The sequence below is a fragment of the Brassica napus genome, chromosome C3 (assembly GCF_020379485.1).
Source record: "Brassica napus cultivar Da-Ae chromosome C3, Da-Ae, whole genome shotgun sequence".
Taxonomy (NCBI): Eukaryota; Viridiplantae; Streptophyta; class Magnoliopsida; order Brassicales; family Brassicaceae; genus Brassica; species Brassica napus.
The window spans coordinates 53078270-53091678 of record NC_063446.1 but is presented as its reverse complement, the minus strand read 5'-3'; the positions used below and the strand labels follow the sequence as shown (position 1 = coordinate 53091678).

General features: G+C 42.7%; 1 protein-coding gene and 1 non-coding gene across 2 annotated transcripts; both read left to right on the top strand.

The window, feature by feature from the left end:
• Positions 1-7320: 7320 nt before the first annotated feature.
• On the top strand, positions 7321-7428 carry LOC125584830. The gene has a single exon (XR_007321737.1). It is a non-coding gene; the product is annotated as a small nucleolar RNA R71 (small nucleolar RNA).
• Positions 7429-9584: 2156 nt separating this feature from the next.
• Positions 9585-11912, top strand: LOC125583168. The gene is made up of 3 exons (XM_048749769.1): positions 9585-10548; positions 10627-11098; positions 11423-11912. Exons 1-3 carry the CDS (start codon positions 9585-9587, stop codon positions 11910-11912), a joined length of 1926 nt encoding a protein of 641 aa, XP_048605726.1.
• Positions 11913-13409: the final 1497 nt, after the last annotated feature.

The window sequence follows — 13409 nt, the reverse complement described above, 5'->3', positions numbered from 1 at the left end:
GTCGATAATAGAAGTAAGGTACCCGGACTGGCTCGCCAATCCTGGATTGGTCAAGAAGAAAAACGGGAAGTGGCGAATCTGCGTTGACTTCACTGATCTTAACAAAGCATGTCCAAAGGATAGCTTCCCCTTACCGCACATCGATCGATTAGTCGAAGCAACAGCGGGAAACAAACTCTTATCTTTTATGGATGTCTTCTCGGGTTAAAATCAAATTATGATGAACACTGACGATCGCGAAATAACTGCATTTATTACGGATCACGGAACTTATTGCTACAACTTGATGCCTTTCGGCCTCAAAAATGCCGGCGCAACTTATCAATGACTCGTGAACCGGATGTTCTCCGAACAACTCGGTATAACTATGGAGGTCTACATCGACGACATGCTCATCAAATCCCTCCATGCGGAAGATCACGTGTCTCATCTTGAGGAATGTTTCGTGCGATTAAACTTGCACAACATGAAGCTTAATGATACCACTCAAATTACCCTAAGGAGTGAATTACTCTGTCAAATAAGAGGTTCAGTTGCAGTACTTAGGGATCGAATCCACAAGGAGGTAGGGAACCTATTAAATCTAGTCAAATTATTAATTCTAAGTGTTTGTTGTTTTATGGTTTAAAAGTGAATAGCAATCCTAATTGAGCAAGTCTATTGCTCGACTAACAAGATGATTGGGGGTGTAACTTATTAGAAGATATTAGATGCATGGTTTCTATTCAGGTGTTGGAGATTATAATCCTAGAGAAGCCTAACAGTTGCATGCATGATATATTAGAGCTCAACTCCTTAATCACAGTGATCAGCGATGGTAATGTTTCACTGGTTAACTTACTAGATCTTGGATCTCAACTGTCGTCTTCTGATCACAAGAAAGTGTCGATCGATGATCCTATAGGGATATCGATCGATACACCTTTCGCAATATCGATCGATTGTCAGAAGACAAAATCGATCGATGATTCTAGCTAAGCCCTAGGCGCAGGTTGATAATGCTCACTAGTCTCTTAGATCAGTGGTTAGCATCTCTCTAGCAGTCCTAGCATGACATATTAGATTCAGGATAGGATGGTCAAGGATGCTTGACTCATGCTAATTCCTAGGTTCATGTTCTAGTTAGCAGGGCTAAAACAAGCATTAATGAACAATCAATCAATGAATATCACAACTTAACAAATCTATAGTTGGAGCTAATCCCTCTAACATATTTGAACCTTGAATCTAACAAGTGAACTACTCAGACATAACTAAGCAATTCATGACACAAAATATAGATAAAAACTGCATAGAATAGAATGGATAAATCAATGGAGTTCCAATCACAAATCTCTCTATGATTTTCTCTCCTAAAACTCTCTGCTGAAAATAAGAATACAATGGTGGCCAAAAGCTCTCCTGCCTCCTAACACTTAGGAAAGTATATAACTATTAGGTTAAAAACTCGTCAGGGGTAATCTTGTAATTTGGTGAAGCCTTGGGTTTAAAGTCGGCTGGAACTAAGTCGCGCATCTCGCATCTCGACATCGATCGATGGTACATCGATCGATGGTATAGGATGTACATCGATTGATCATAATCTTCAATCGTCGAGGATTCTCTTCTGTATCGATCGACGGCACTGGATGTGCGTCGAACGATTGCTTCTTCTTCGTATCGACCTCTAATGGTCAGCTCGGATGAAATTTCTTTTAAGCTTCTAAATGCTCCATAATCATCACTTGACTCCAAGATACTCCTGAACCTGAAAACATACCTAATAGGATAGAATATATAATATATAGATAGTAAAATACTTATATACCATGGATGAAAATGGGTCAAATCCATGGTATATCAACTCCCCCAGACTTACCATTTTGCTTGTCCTCAAGCAAAACAAACAGACAGTCTCTCTAAAAGAGGTTTGAAAACAGCAGGGAGTTATAGATTTAAAACACAGAGATCATCACCTCTACAATTTCGCAAACCACATCTAAAAAGTCCTAATCACAAAAGCACATTATGCATTATCCTAGCTTAGCAACCAAATTCAACTAGTCTACAACTCAGCAAATCATGTCTGACAATCCCCTCTACTAACCTCATTTCTTAGCATAAATATAAAAGTGAATGTTTTACCTTGGGAGTATCCATCACAGAATGCAAGGATTTTCAGACAAGTATCTGGAATTGCAGGTAAAAGTTAGTTCATAAATTCTCTCTCTCTAATTTCTCTCTTGAGTCAACGTCTGCTTATATTGCAAGATCAATGACCAAGATTGGACAGGCTTCCATGAATCAAGAATTAATGGTGGTTGCCACCAAGCCCTGTTCACTTCTTTTTTACCTATATCCAAGAATTCTTTGTGAAGCGAGCCTTGAAGATTGTCGCCTACAAGTCCCGTTCGAATTCTTTTATTGGAATCTTTATGAATCAAGTCTTAATGGTTTTAGCCACCAAGTTCTGTTCAGATTCCTCCTAACTAAATCCTAAGTCCTAATTAAGTACTAAATTTCGGATTTTTTTTTTTTTTTAGATAAAAAACTAACTAACTTCTCTAGGGTCGAAATAGTGAGAGAAAATGTGATAAATGAATCTACACAAGGCGTTACCTTCCAGACTTGTTTGAAAAATCCGATCCCATGTATACCAAACCCCAAGACAAGCGATTATGTCAGGTTTAGTATTGGAGGTCAACTTTGGTTCCTTCAAACAATCAAGACAAGTGTGTATAGTTGACAGATTGATCCACTTTAGCATCTTTAGTACTATCTGCAATCAGTAAATCTAGAATGGTGCTAAAGAGTGGTTAGACATTCAAGTATAAATCAATAATAAGATCATAGTCCCTTTTACATAGCTAAGCATAATTTATTAAAAATCTTTTTATAAGAATCATAATAAATTATATCAGTAAACCTCTCCCAGACTTAAATTACACTGTCCCAGTGTAACACAGTCGGATTTATGGTGGAAACTAAATCATAAGTACTCAATGTAACAAGTTAGGAAGATAAACCTGACAGGAGTGGGAATCGATCGATGTGCATCAGTATGCATCGATCGTCGTATGTGATTGTAGGTCGATCGATGTCGACGTCTCGTCCATGGTCGATATGGTGATCATCCTACTTGGGTCCTGCAATAAATCTGAAAGAATGAAAACGAAAGTAAATACTAGTAACTAAGAAAACCAAGTAAAATTACCTAATAGTGGGTTGCCTCCCACTCAGCGCTTTGTTATAGTCATTTAGCTTGACTGTGGAGGTGTGTGGCTAGTTGGTGGAAAGACAGCTACTTGTTGGGAAACAAGCATCCTCCTCATCTCTGCACATTCTTGACCAAGCTGCAATGAAACTTCTTGTGGCCTCATTATTTCTGGTCCATCTCTCATCCATCTTATGTATTGCATTTGAGATGTTTTGTAGCCTTTGTTGGGTGTTTTCAATACTGAACTGATGCCATCCTATCTTGTCGTAGGCGTATGCTGATAGCTCGTTCAGTTCCTCATGCATAGACTCCATTTTGTTTTGTATCAGCTGCTCGGCGTCTAGTGTAGACATGGTATCGATCGATGCGACCAAGTGTTTATCGGTCGATGCTGGTGCCTTACTGTCGATCGATGTGATGGTGCAGATATCGATCGATGCGGCTGGTTGTTGGTCCTTCTTGCGAATTGTGTCCAAATCTTGCTGTTGCAGATCAATTCTCGTGCTTAACCAGTCCACGTTGTTGTTGAGAGGGTTGTATATGTCGTTAATCTTCGTGTTGATGTATGCGATCTCCCATTCATCCTTCTTCTTTGCCAAACTTTCCAGTCCTGCAGAAATCTGGGATGTCTGTGGCTTGATGTCGATTGATGTTGCTTTGTTGGCGCCGATCGATGGTGATGTCATAGCTTCTTTCTCAAGAATGTGCTGCATACTCTCAATCTCTGTCCTCATCTGTGCCATACTTCTGAAAAGCTCGTTGTAACCTATGTCCAAAGGTTGATAAGTGTCATCTACCAATTTCTTCAGTTCATCTCCTAGTTTTTCCTGAGCTCCACAAATACCAGTCACCATCTCATTAATCTCATCCTTGGTGTAGATCTCTGGTGCTAGTTTTGTAGGTGTGAAAGAAGTGGCATGTTCTGGAAGACATATGTGACTCTCCTCAAATAGGGATGCTCTCTCCAGAATTTTTCTGATGTTGTCCTTCGTAACAGCGGTCATCTCACCAGCTACGCTCCTTGCATATCCAGACTCGTCTCTGTAGACACCATATTCGTCATTCTGTTCCCATCTGAACTTTCTGGTTCCATAGATGTCATAAGCGCGACGTCCACATTCGTTACGTCTGTCGATCGATGGTGAAGGTGCCCTGTCGAACGATGTAAGAGCATCCTTGTCAATCGATGTTTGGCCTACTGGTTGGCACGATTGGTGTGAACCAATTTCTGGATGTTCATCTGGAACAGCTGGGATGTTGTATGGAATGCTGCGTTGCTGCATAAACAAGTTGTCTGGTCCATTGGCCAACTGAAGAATATCTGCTATGTCCACTCTGGATACTTGTAGAATTCTCCCATCCATAGCTCTTGCATGGCCATCTGGGTCCCTGAAAATACCAAATTCATCAGGAGTTAGAAAAACGTAGTCAATACTCATATTCTTCTTAGTAAATAAAGAAAGTTTAGGTTTAGAATGAGAATCAATTGATGTTGATACTGGAGTTTTGGTCGATGGTAGACGTTTGTCTGCTGAATTTGGGTTTTTGGATCGAATGCTCTTCCTTGATGTTCCTTCTGATTTGTTTGTAATAGCATTCATCTTTTCTGCTATGGTGTCGTGAGAAGTAATCTGGAGTGCAAAACTCCTTATATAGGTATTGGTAAACCTACTTGGAATTGGCTTTAATATCGATCGACGTACCTAGTGTGGTATCGATCGATGCATAAGATCTTTTTGCTGGATGAGGGTGGGTATCGACCGATGCTGAGTAGACTCTGTCGATCGATTGTGGAGACGTGTTGTTCAAGAAATGGCTTGAATATTTTTCATCCTGCATAGCAATCTCTATAGATTTTTCCTTCCAGTAATCCTCATCATACTCCTCAGTAGGATCCTCATTAGATGAAGGAATTATTGTCTCTACTGCAAAACTTTCATGGAATCCACTGTCTATCCAACTGCCTATGGAATAGTCATCACGTCCTTTTTTGTTGGGTTGTTGAAAGGCAAAGTCTGGATAAAACTGATCTGGTTATGTGAAGTGGTCGACAGGTTGATTCCCGTCGAGCGACGTGGAATAGTGTTCATCGGTCGTCGGTGACTCATTGGAATCGATCGATGATGCAGTGTGAGTGTCGATCGATTCAGAGTCCACTGTTTCGTACTCTGCTCCACAATGGCATGCTGCAATGTAGCCAAGATCATTTCCAAGCTCCACGAGGTTGACTTGTTGTCTCACAACTCGAACTAGGTCATAGTGGACGTCTAGAATTATCAGTGTCAGACACAATCTGTTGGTGTTCATGTCACATACAGCTCCTACTTAGCCAGGAAAGCTCTTCCAAGCAGAAGTGAAGAGTTCCAGTTAAGCTTGATGTCCAGGACATGAAAATCTGCTGGGACAAGGGCATTACCAATCTATACCTCAAGGTCTTTTATGATGCCTCCTGAGCTTCTTTCTGAAAGGTCCATGAAGGTGAAAAATTCTGATGAAGACTCTATTTTCAGACCCAACTGGTCTGCCATAACCTTAGGTAGTATGCTGACTGATGCTCCTGTGTCAAAAAGTGCATGGGGAAATTCAATACTCTTCACCACACATGGTATTGTGAACTTCCCATGATCACTCTTCTTCTTCAATGTGATCCTTAGTTTCATCCTTTCCCTGACATGATGAAACATACTCTTAATATCCTCCTCAGTCTCCTTAGTCTCTCTGAAGAACATCCACAACCGGTGTGTGTAATAAACTTCATCAAAAGGTTTCTCCACTGGGATTCTGAGGACTCTCTTAGTGAAACCATCCATCTCCTTCTCATTAGCTTCCCTCTTAAGGTTCTTAGGAATTTTCTCCTTTCTTTTCCTTAACCTTCTTCCTTCAGTTGCCTCATCAACTTTCATAGGCTCTGGTGTAGTGTCTGAAGAGTTGGTTGTAGGTTCTGGTGAGTTTGCTAAAGGTTTAGGTGGTGGTCTGAGTGCGTTGATTCGGTCACAATCAATAGATGGTAATCGCACTCGGTAGGTGAGAGGTGTCCGTCGATCGATGAGAGGTGAGGGTGGTCGATCGATATCAGTCTCTCTCTGTCGGTCGACTGCTGGCTCATGCCGTCGATCGATTTTGATGTAGAAAGGGGAGGGTGGGTGAGGATGTTTTTCTGCGAATTCCTCATGAGTCATGATCCGAACTGCACTACACTCCGCAATCGATTCAGCAGATGACGTCGAACGATGGTTAGAGTAATTCGTCGATCGATCTTTGTCATGGTCTGTCAAGCGATGTGCATCCATTGACATCGGTCGACACCAAAGTGATCTGCCGAAACTCATGGAGCTTTCAACTTCAAAGTCTCCTTCTCCAAGCTTCTCATGCTTCACCACTTGCCAGAAATCATCATCTATGATGGCATTTACGTGGTGTTTTGCTTTCTCAACTCCTGCCTCTCTAGCCAAGGCTTCTTGCCTCTTTACAGTGTCTCCAGTCTGAACCACTTGCATTTCAAGCTTCCTCACCTGAGTCCCTAAGGTCTCAATCCTCGTGTTCAGACTATTGTAGGCGGAATCTATCTTCCCATTGAAGTTCACAGTGAGTTGTTTCTGTCCTTCCAAAACTCTGTCAAGCATTGCTTCAATCTTGCTTTCCTGAGTCTGTGGTGGTGGATTCTGGTAAAATGAGTTTCCATAGCCTCTTCTGTTGTTGCTGAAAGGTTTCTGGAACTGTGAACTCTGGTTACTCCTCTGACCATTGCCATAGAAGTTTCTATTTCCACCCTGGTTTCCAGACCTCTGAAATCCAGTACCTCCAATGTAGTTCACATCTTCTTCTCCTTCCATGTCTACAGCTACTTCTCCTTCAGCTGAGCAGACCTGCTTCCTAAGAAGCTCGTGAACCACATCTAACTTTGCTCTAACTTCGTCCATCTGCTCTTTCTCTAGGGATTCAACAAACTTCTTCCTCTCAAATTAGTGTTCTTGGTGCTGTTGATGTTTGCTATATTTTCTATCAGTCTCAAAGCTTCCACCGGATTCTTGGTGTTGAAGTTTCCCTCGCTAGCTGTATCAAGAGCCATCTGATACCTCAAGGCGATACCTCTGAAGAAAGTGCTCAGCAGTTGCACTTCGTTGAATCCGTGGTGTGGACAGTCTCGCTGGAAGAACTTGAATCTGATCCACGCATCTTGGAAACACTCTCCAGTCTCCTGCGCGAATGTAGAAATTTTGCTCCTCAAGTCTTCAGCGCGTGCCTCATCGAAGAAGTTTCGCAAGAAAGCATTCTTGATGTGGGTAGCTGCTTAAGCCAGTGCATCACTTCTCCAGTCAGAGAATACTTGAAGAGCTTGCACAATAGGTAGTCCTCGGGGGCTCCATCCATACCAATAGCAGCGATAAGATCCTCGAACCTCTCTAGATGGTCCATAGGATGCTCGTGCGGTAACCCAGAGTAAGGTATCTGCGACACGAGTGTGTATTACTGAGGCTTCAGCTCGAAATTCTGCTTCTGAATCTCTGGAAGTTGAATAGCTGATCTGTTGGCGTAGTACTCATCTGGATGATTGTAGTCAGCCAGTGCCCTTGGTCGAGCAGCCTCTTCTACAGGTTGAGCAGCTCCTGTAGAATCAGTATCAGGGATTACATTCCCCTGAGCGTCTAGTTTCTGACCTGTTGCATTACGCAGATGACCATCCTTGTCATACAGGTTTCCATTCTCGTCCTGTTTGAGAATAACAATCGTAACCATGTTTCGCGACTGATGATCGATCGATGTACGCGGTGTAGTATCGATCGATGTCGAACGATGAAGGTCTGGTGTCAGTCGACGGTTGGGTGTGAAAATCGGTCGACGTGAAAGCATCTGCGTCGAGCGATGTGGAACGTTGGTCTTTGCGGATCGTTCGTTCCAAGTGAGCAGGATCTTCTGAGAATAGCAGGTGTTTGTCCTTGTTGCTTCTGGTACTGCGGGGCATGCACCTGAAAAGACAAGAAAAAATTTTGTGTCAGAATGGGGGTAGAGAAAAGAATAAGAATTAATAACACTAAATCTAATGGCGATCATAGCTCCCCGGCAACGGCGCCAAATTTGATACAACTCAAATTACCCTAAGGAGTGAATTATTCTCTCAAATAAGAGGTTCAGTTGCAGTACTTAGGGATCGAATCCACAAGGAGTTAGGGAACCTATTAAATCTAGTCAAATTATTAATTCTAAGTGTTTGTTGTTTTATGGTTTAAAAGTAAATAGCAATCCTAATTGAGCAAGTCTATTGCTCGACTAACAAGATGATTGGGGATGTAACTCATTGGAAGATATTAGATGCAGGGATTCTATTCAGGTATTGGAGATTATAATCCTATAGATGCCTAACAGTTGCATGCATGATATATTAGAGCTCAACTCCTTAATCACAGTGATCAGCGATGGCAATGTTTCACTGGTTAACTAACTAGATCTTGGATCTCAACTGTCGTCTTTTGATCACAAGAAAGTGTCGATCGATGATCCTATAGGGATATCGATCGATACACCTTTCGCAATATCGATCGATTGTCAGAAGACAATATCGACCGATGCTTCTAGCTAAGCCCTTGGCACAAGTTGATAATGCTCACTAGTCTCCTAGATCAGCGGTTAGCATCTCTCTAGCAGTCCTAGCATGACATATTAGATTCAGGACATGATGGTCAAGGATGCTTGACTCATGCTAATTCCTAGGTTCATGTTCTAGTTAGCAAGGCTAAAACAAGCATTAATGAATATCACAACTTAGCAAATCTATAGTTGGGAATAATCCCTCTAACCTATTTGAACCCTGAATCTAACAAGTGAACTACTCAGACATAGCTTAGTAATTCATGACACAAAATATAGATAAAAACTGCATAGAATAGAATGAATAAATCAATGGAGTTCCAATCACAAATCTCTCTATGATTTTCTCTCCTAAAACTCTCTGCTAAAAATAAGAACACAATGGTGGCCAAAAGCTCTCCTGCCTCCTAACACTTAGGCAAGTATATAACTATTAGGTTAAAAACTCGTCAGGGGTAATCTTGTAATTTGGTGAAGCCTTGGGTTTAAAGTCGGTTGGAACCAAGTCGCGCATCTCGCGTCTCGACATCGATCGATGGTACAGGATGTACATCGATCGATAATAATCTTCAATCGTCGAGGCTTCTCTTCTGTATCGATCGACGACACTGGATGTGCGTCGAACGATTGCTTCTTCTTCGTATCGACCTCTAATGGTCAGCTCGGATGAAATCTCTTTTAAGCTTCTAAATTCTCCATAATCATCACTTTACTCCAAGATACTCCTAAACCTTAAAACATACCTAATAGGATAGAATATATAATATATAAATAGTAAAATACTTATATACCATGGATGAAAATGGGTCAAATGCATTGTATATCACTTAACCCGGCGAAATGCAGATACGCCGTGGAATCAGGGGAATTCCTCAGTTACCTGGTTACATACCGCGGTATCGAAGTTAATCCAAAACAGATCGGTGCATTGATCGACATGGCTTCACCCAAAAACAAGCGGGAAGTACAGAGATTAACCGGGAGAGTCACAACACTTAATCGATTCATCTCGCGATCAACGGACAAATGCTTACCTTTCTACGATATCCTACGGGGGAACAAAAAATTCGAGTGGAACGGTTTTCAACAGCTGAAACATTACTTAGCCACTCCTCCGGTTCTCGCAAAACCTGTCGAAGGAGAACCCTTGTTCTCATATATCGTAGTATCGGCAACGGCTGTAAGCAGCGTCCTGATCATAGAGAAGAGCGGTGAACATGAACCTATTTTCTACCTAAGCAAAACTTTGCTAGACGCTGAATCACAGTATCCGCTAATGGAAAAATTAGCATACGCAGTCGTAACATCGGCACGAAAGCTCCGACCGTATTTCCAATCTCATACGATCGTCATCCTCACGACCTTCCCTCTGCGGACGATTTTGCATAGTCCAAGCCAGTCGGGAAGACTAGCCAAATGGGCAGTCGAGTTAAGTGAGTATGATATAGAATGCCGACCAAGAACGAGTGCAAAATCCCAAGTACTCTCAGACTTTTTGGTAGAGCTACCGACGGGAACCATGACTAACAAAGAACCAAATTCAACATGGGTCCTTCACGTCGACAGATCGTCATCTAAGCAAGGATCGGGCATCAAAATTCGCCTCAAATCACCGACCAATGAAATCCTAGAACAATCGTTTAGGCTAGAATTCCACGCGTCCAACAAAGAGGATGAGTACGAAGCGCTCATTGCAGGGCTACCATTAGCTCACAAATTGAAGATACGCAACATCCACGCCTACTATGATTCTCAGCTAGTCGTAAGTCAATATAGCGGAGAATACGAAGCAAGAGATGAAAGAACGGATGCATATCTCAAACTGGTCTGAAATCTGGCTCAAGATTTCGACTGTATCGCTCTCACGCGAATTCCCCGCTCCGAAAACGTCCAAGCCGATGCTCTCGCGGCCCTGGCGTCAAGTTCAGACCCAGGTCTTAAAAGAGTGATTCCGGTCGAATTCATCGAGCACCCGAGTATCGGACCACCAATCGTTATCAACCTCATCGGGGATCAAGACGACGATGTGGAGGAGATAGCGGTACAGCTAGAAGAGAGATCGGAACAATCCGACTACGGCTGTGATACGCCGTGGCTGGAAACGATTCGAGCCTACATCATCGACGGAAAATTACCCCCCGAAAAATGGGCAGCCCGCAAAATCCGAACCCAAGCCGCGCGTTACGTGACGGTCGACGGGGAAATTTACAAGTGGAAATTTTTCGGACCGCTCATGAAGTGTTTGGAAGGAGAAAAGGCGAAAAAAGTCATGGAAGAAGTCCATTCTGGATCCTGCGGAAACAATTCCGGTGGAAGGTCACTTGCAGTGAAAATCAAACGCCACAAATACTACGGGCCGACGATGATCGGAGATTGTGAGAAATTCGCACGAAAATGCGAAAAGTGCCAAAGGCATGCTCCAACCATCCGACAACCAGCAGAAAATCTTTCTTCCCTCACATCACCATATCCCTTCATGCGCTGGGCCATGGACATCGTCGGACCCCTTAACAATTCAAAGCAAAAGCGTTTCCTCTTAGTCCTTACTGATTTCTTCTCAAAGAGGGAGGAGGCGGAGTCATACGCAAGTATAAAAGATGTCCATGTCGAAAGTTTCGTATGAAAAAATGTTATCTCTAGACATAGAGTTCCTTACGAGATCGCAACTGACAACAGATCACAGTTCATCTCCACCCGGTTCGAAGCATTTTGTGAAAAATGGAAGATACCATTAAACAAATCAACTCCCAGATATCCACAATGCAACGGTCAAGCCGAGACAATCAATAAGACCGTTCTAGACGAATATAAGAAATGCCTAGACGCTAAAAAAGGCAGGTGGGGGGAGGAACTCGAGGGAGTCCTCTGGTCACATCGCACGACCCCAAGACGAGCAACGGGAGAAACGCATTTTGCCCTCGTGTACGGGACAGAATGCCTGATTCCCGCGGAAGTCAAATTTCCCAGGGTCCGAAGAAGATTACTGCCTGAACGAGAAGAGCTCAACAACGCCATGCTCCTATACAATCTCGACCTCATCAACGAAAACCAAGATCAAGCGCTCATCCGAATTCAAAATTATCAACACGCAGCAGCAAAATACTATAACTCCAACGTTCGAAATCTCTGATTCAACGAAGGAGATTTAATTCTGCGCAAAGTCTTCCAAAACACCGCTGAGCGAAACGCGGGAAAACTAGGAGCAAACTGGGAAGGACCCTACAAGGTCATAAAAGTCGTCCGACCAGGTTCCTACGAGATAGCCAACATGCAAGGCGTAAAAAATCCAAGAACTTGGAATGCAATTCATCTCCAAAAATACTATCACTAAACAAATCGCTTCACAACCACCAAATTACGAGACGGCTTGATCTCCGAAAGGGGTACGTAGGCAGTTTGTTGGAAGACAACCCCTCTCTAAAAAAGGGGGGAGTGGGTACGTATACACGTACTCGTATACTCAAAAGTTCAAAATATCTGACCAGGCTTTCGATATTTTTGAAACTTTTCTACCTTACGAACCGCACAATCATCTTCGATCCACAAATTCTATTCGAGTTGTACAAGAAATCGCAAATTCACTAGTCACTAGGGAAAAATCAACCTTTGGCATTGCAAGACGACGCAAAAACGCCTAAGAAACTATTTCCCGCCAGACATCGTGTAGACGAATTCCTGGTCTCAAAAAGAAAAAGGAACTATCATACGCATTAACATCCTCTCAAACACGTACTCTTCGCGAAGATCCTGACGATAATGTCTTCCACCAAGTTCGTTGCTGATCACATCGAACTCCCAACGTCCTAAAGAGACTAAGCCATCTCGCAAAGATGACTCTCATACATCCGACATAAGGGTAATAGCGCTATAAAACAAATCCGAAAATTTGGTCAGCACTTCCAGGAGACTTAAAAATTATCCTTGGAGAGATGCTCGATTCCAACCAGACAAGTCATATAAGCCGAGAACCTGTTGTGGACTTTAAATCGGTATGGAATCAGGTCGAAACTATAACGGGATACGTAAGTTGAATTAGTCATCGCACCCCCTAAAACCAGAAGTAAACCTAGGTCTTGCCCTAAACCCAGCACACTGGTCTTTAACATCTCAAGGTATGATATCAAAGATACGAGATCCTAAAGCATGCCTCTATGCTTATATTCAACGTCCTCAGAAATCCCACGAAGTTATAATTTTGCAAAAGATTCTCGAAACGAGCCACGAATATAGGGTTCCTCTTGGGAGAAAGATATGAGATGACAACTCATAAGCTTCCTTCTACACCATCCACTTACTCACATAAACGCAAACTGAATATCCATTCATAAAAATCCGCAATACGGCCGGGATTCAAAACCACAAGCGGCCAGTCCGAAAACATAAACACAGCCATACAAGGCCGGGGCAAGTACTAATTCATAACAAAAAGAAAATAATAAAAATCTCTCAAGCGAGATCATAACCTTGATCGTCATCTGGAATCTAAACCTCCCCTTCACCCATCGCCTCGTCCAAGCTCGGGGCTGCACCGCCTCTGTTTTCCCCGACCACAGGATCTTGCCCCTCTGGGTCTTCTGAACACGTCAGGAGGAAACACTCGGACTTTAGATCGGCCAAGACAAGGTCG

Coding starts and splice junctions, on each gene's coding strand:
- LOC125583168 (XM_048749769.1), top strand. CDS start 9,585: ATGGGTCAAATGCATTGTATATCACTTAACCCGGCGAAATGCAGATAC. Junction 10,549..10,626: donor TGATTCTCAGCTAGTCGTAA/GTCAATATAGCG, acceptor ATCTGGCTCAAG/ATTTCGACTGTATCGCTCTC. Junction 11,099..11,422: donor GGAAACAATTCCGGTGGAAG/GTCACTTGCAGT, acceptor TGTTATCTCTAG/ACATAGAGTTCCTTACGAGA.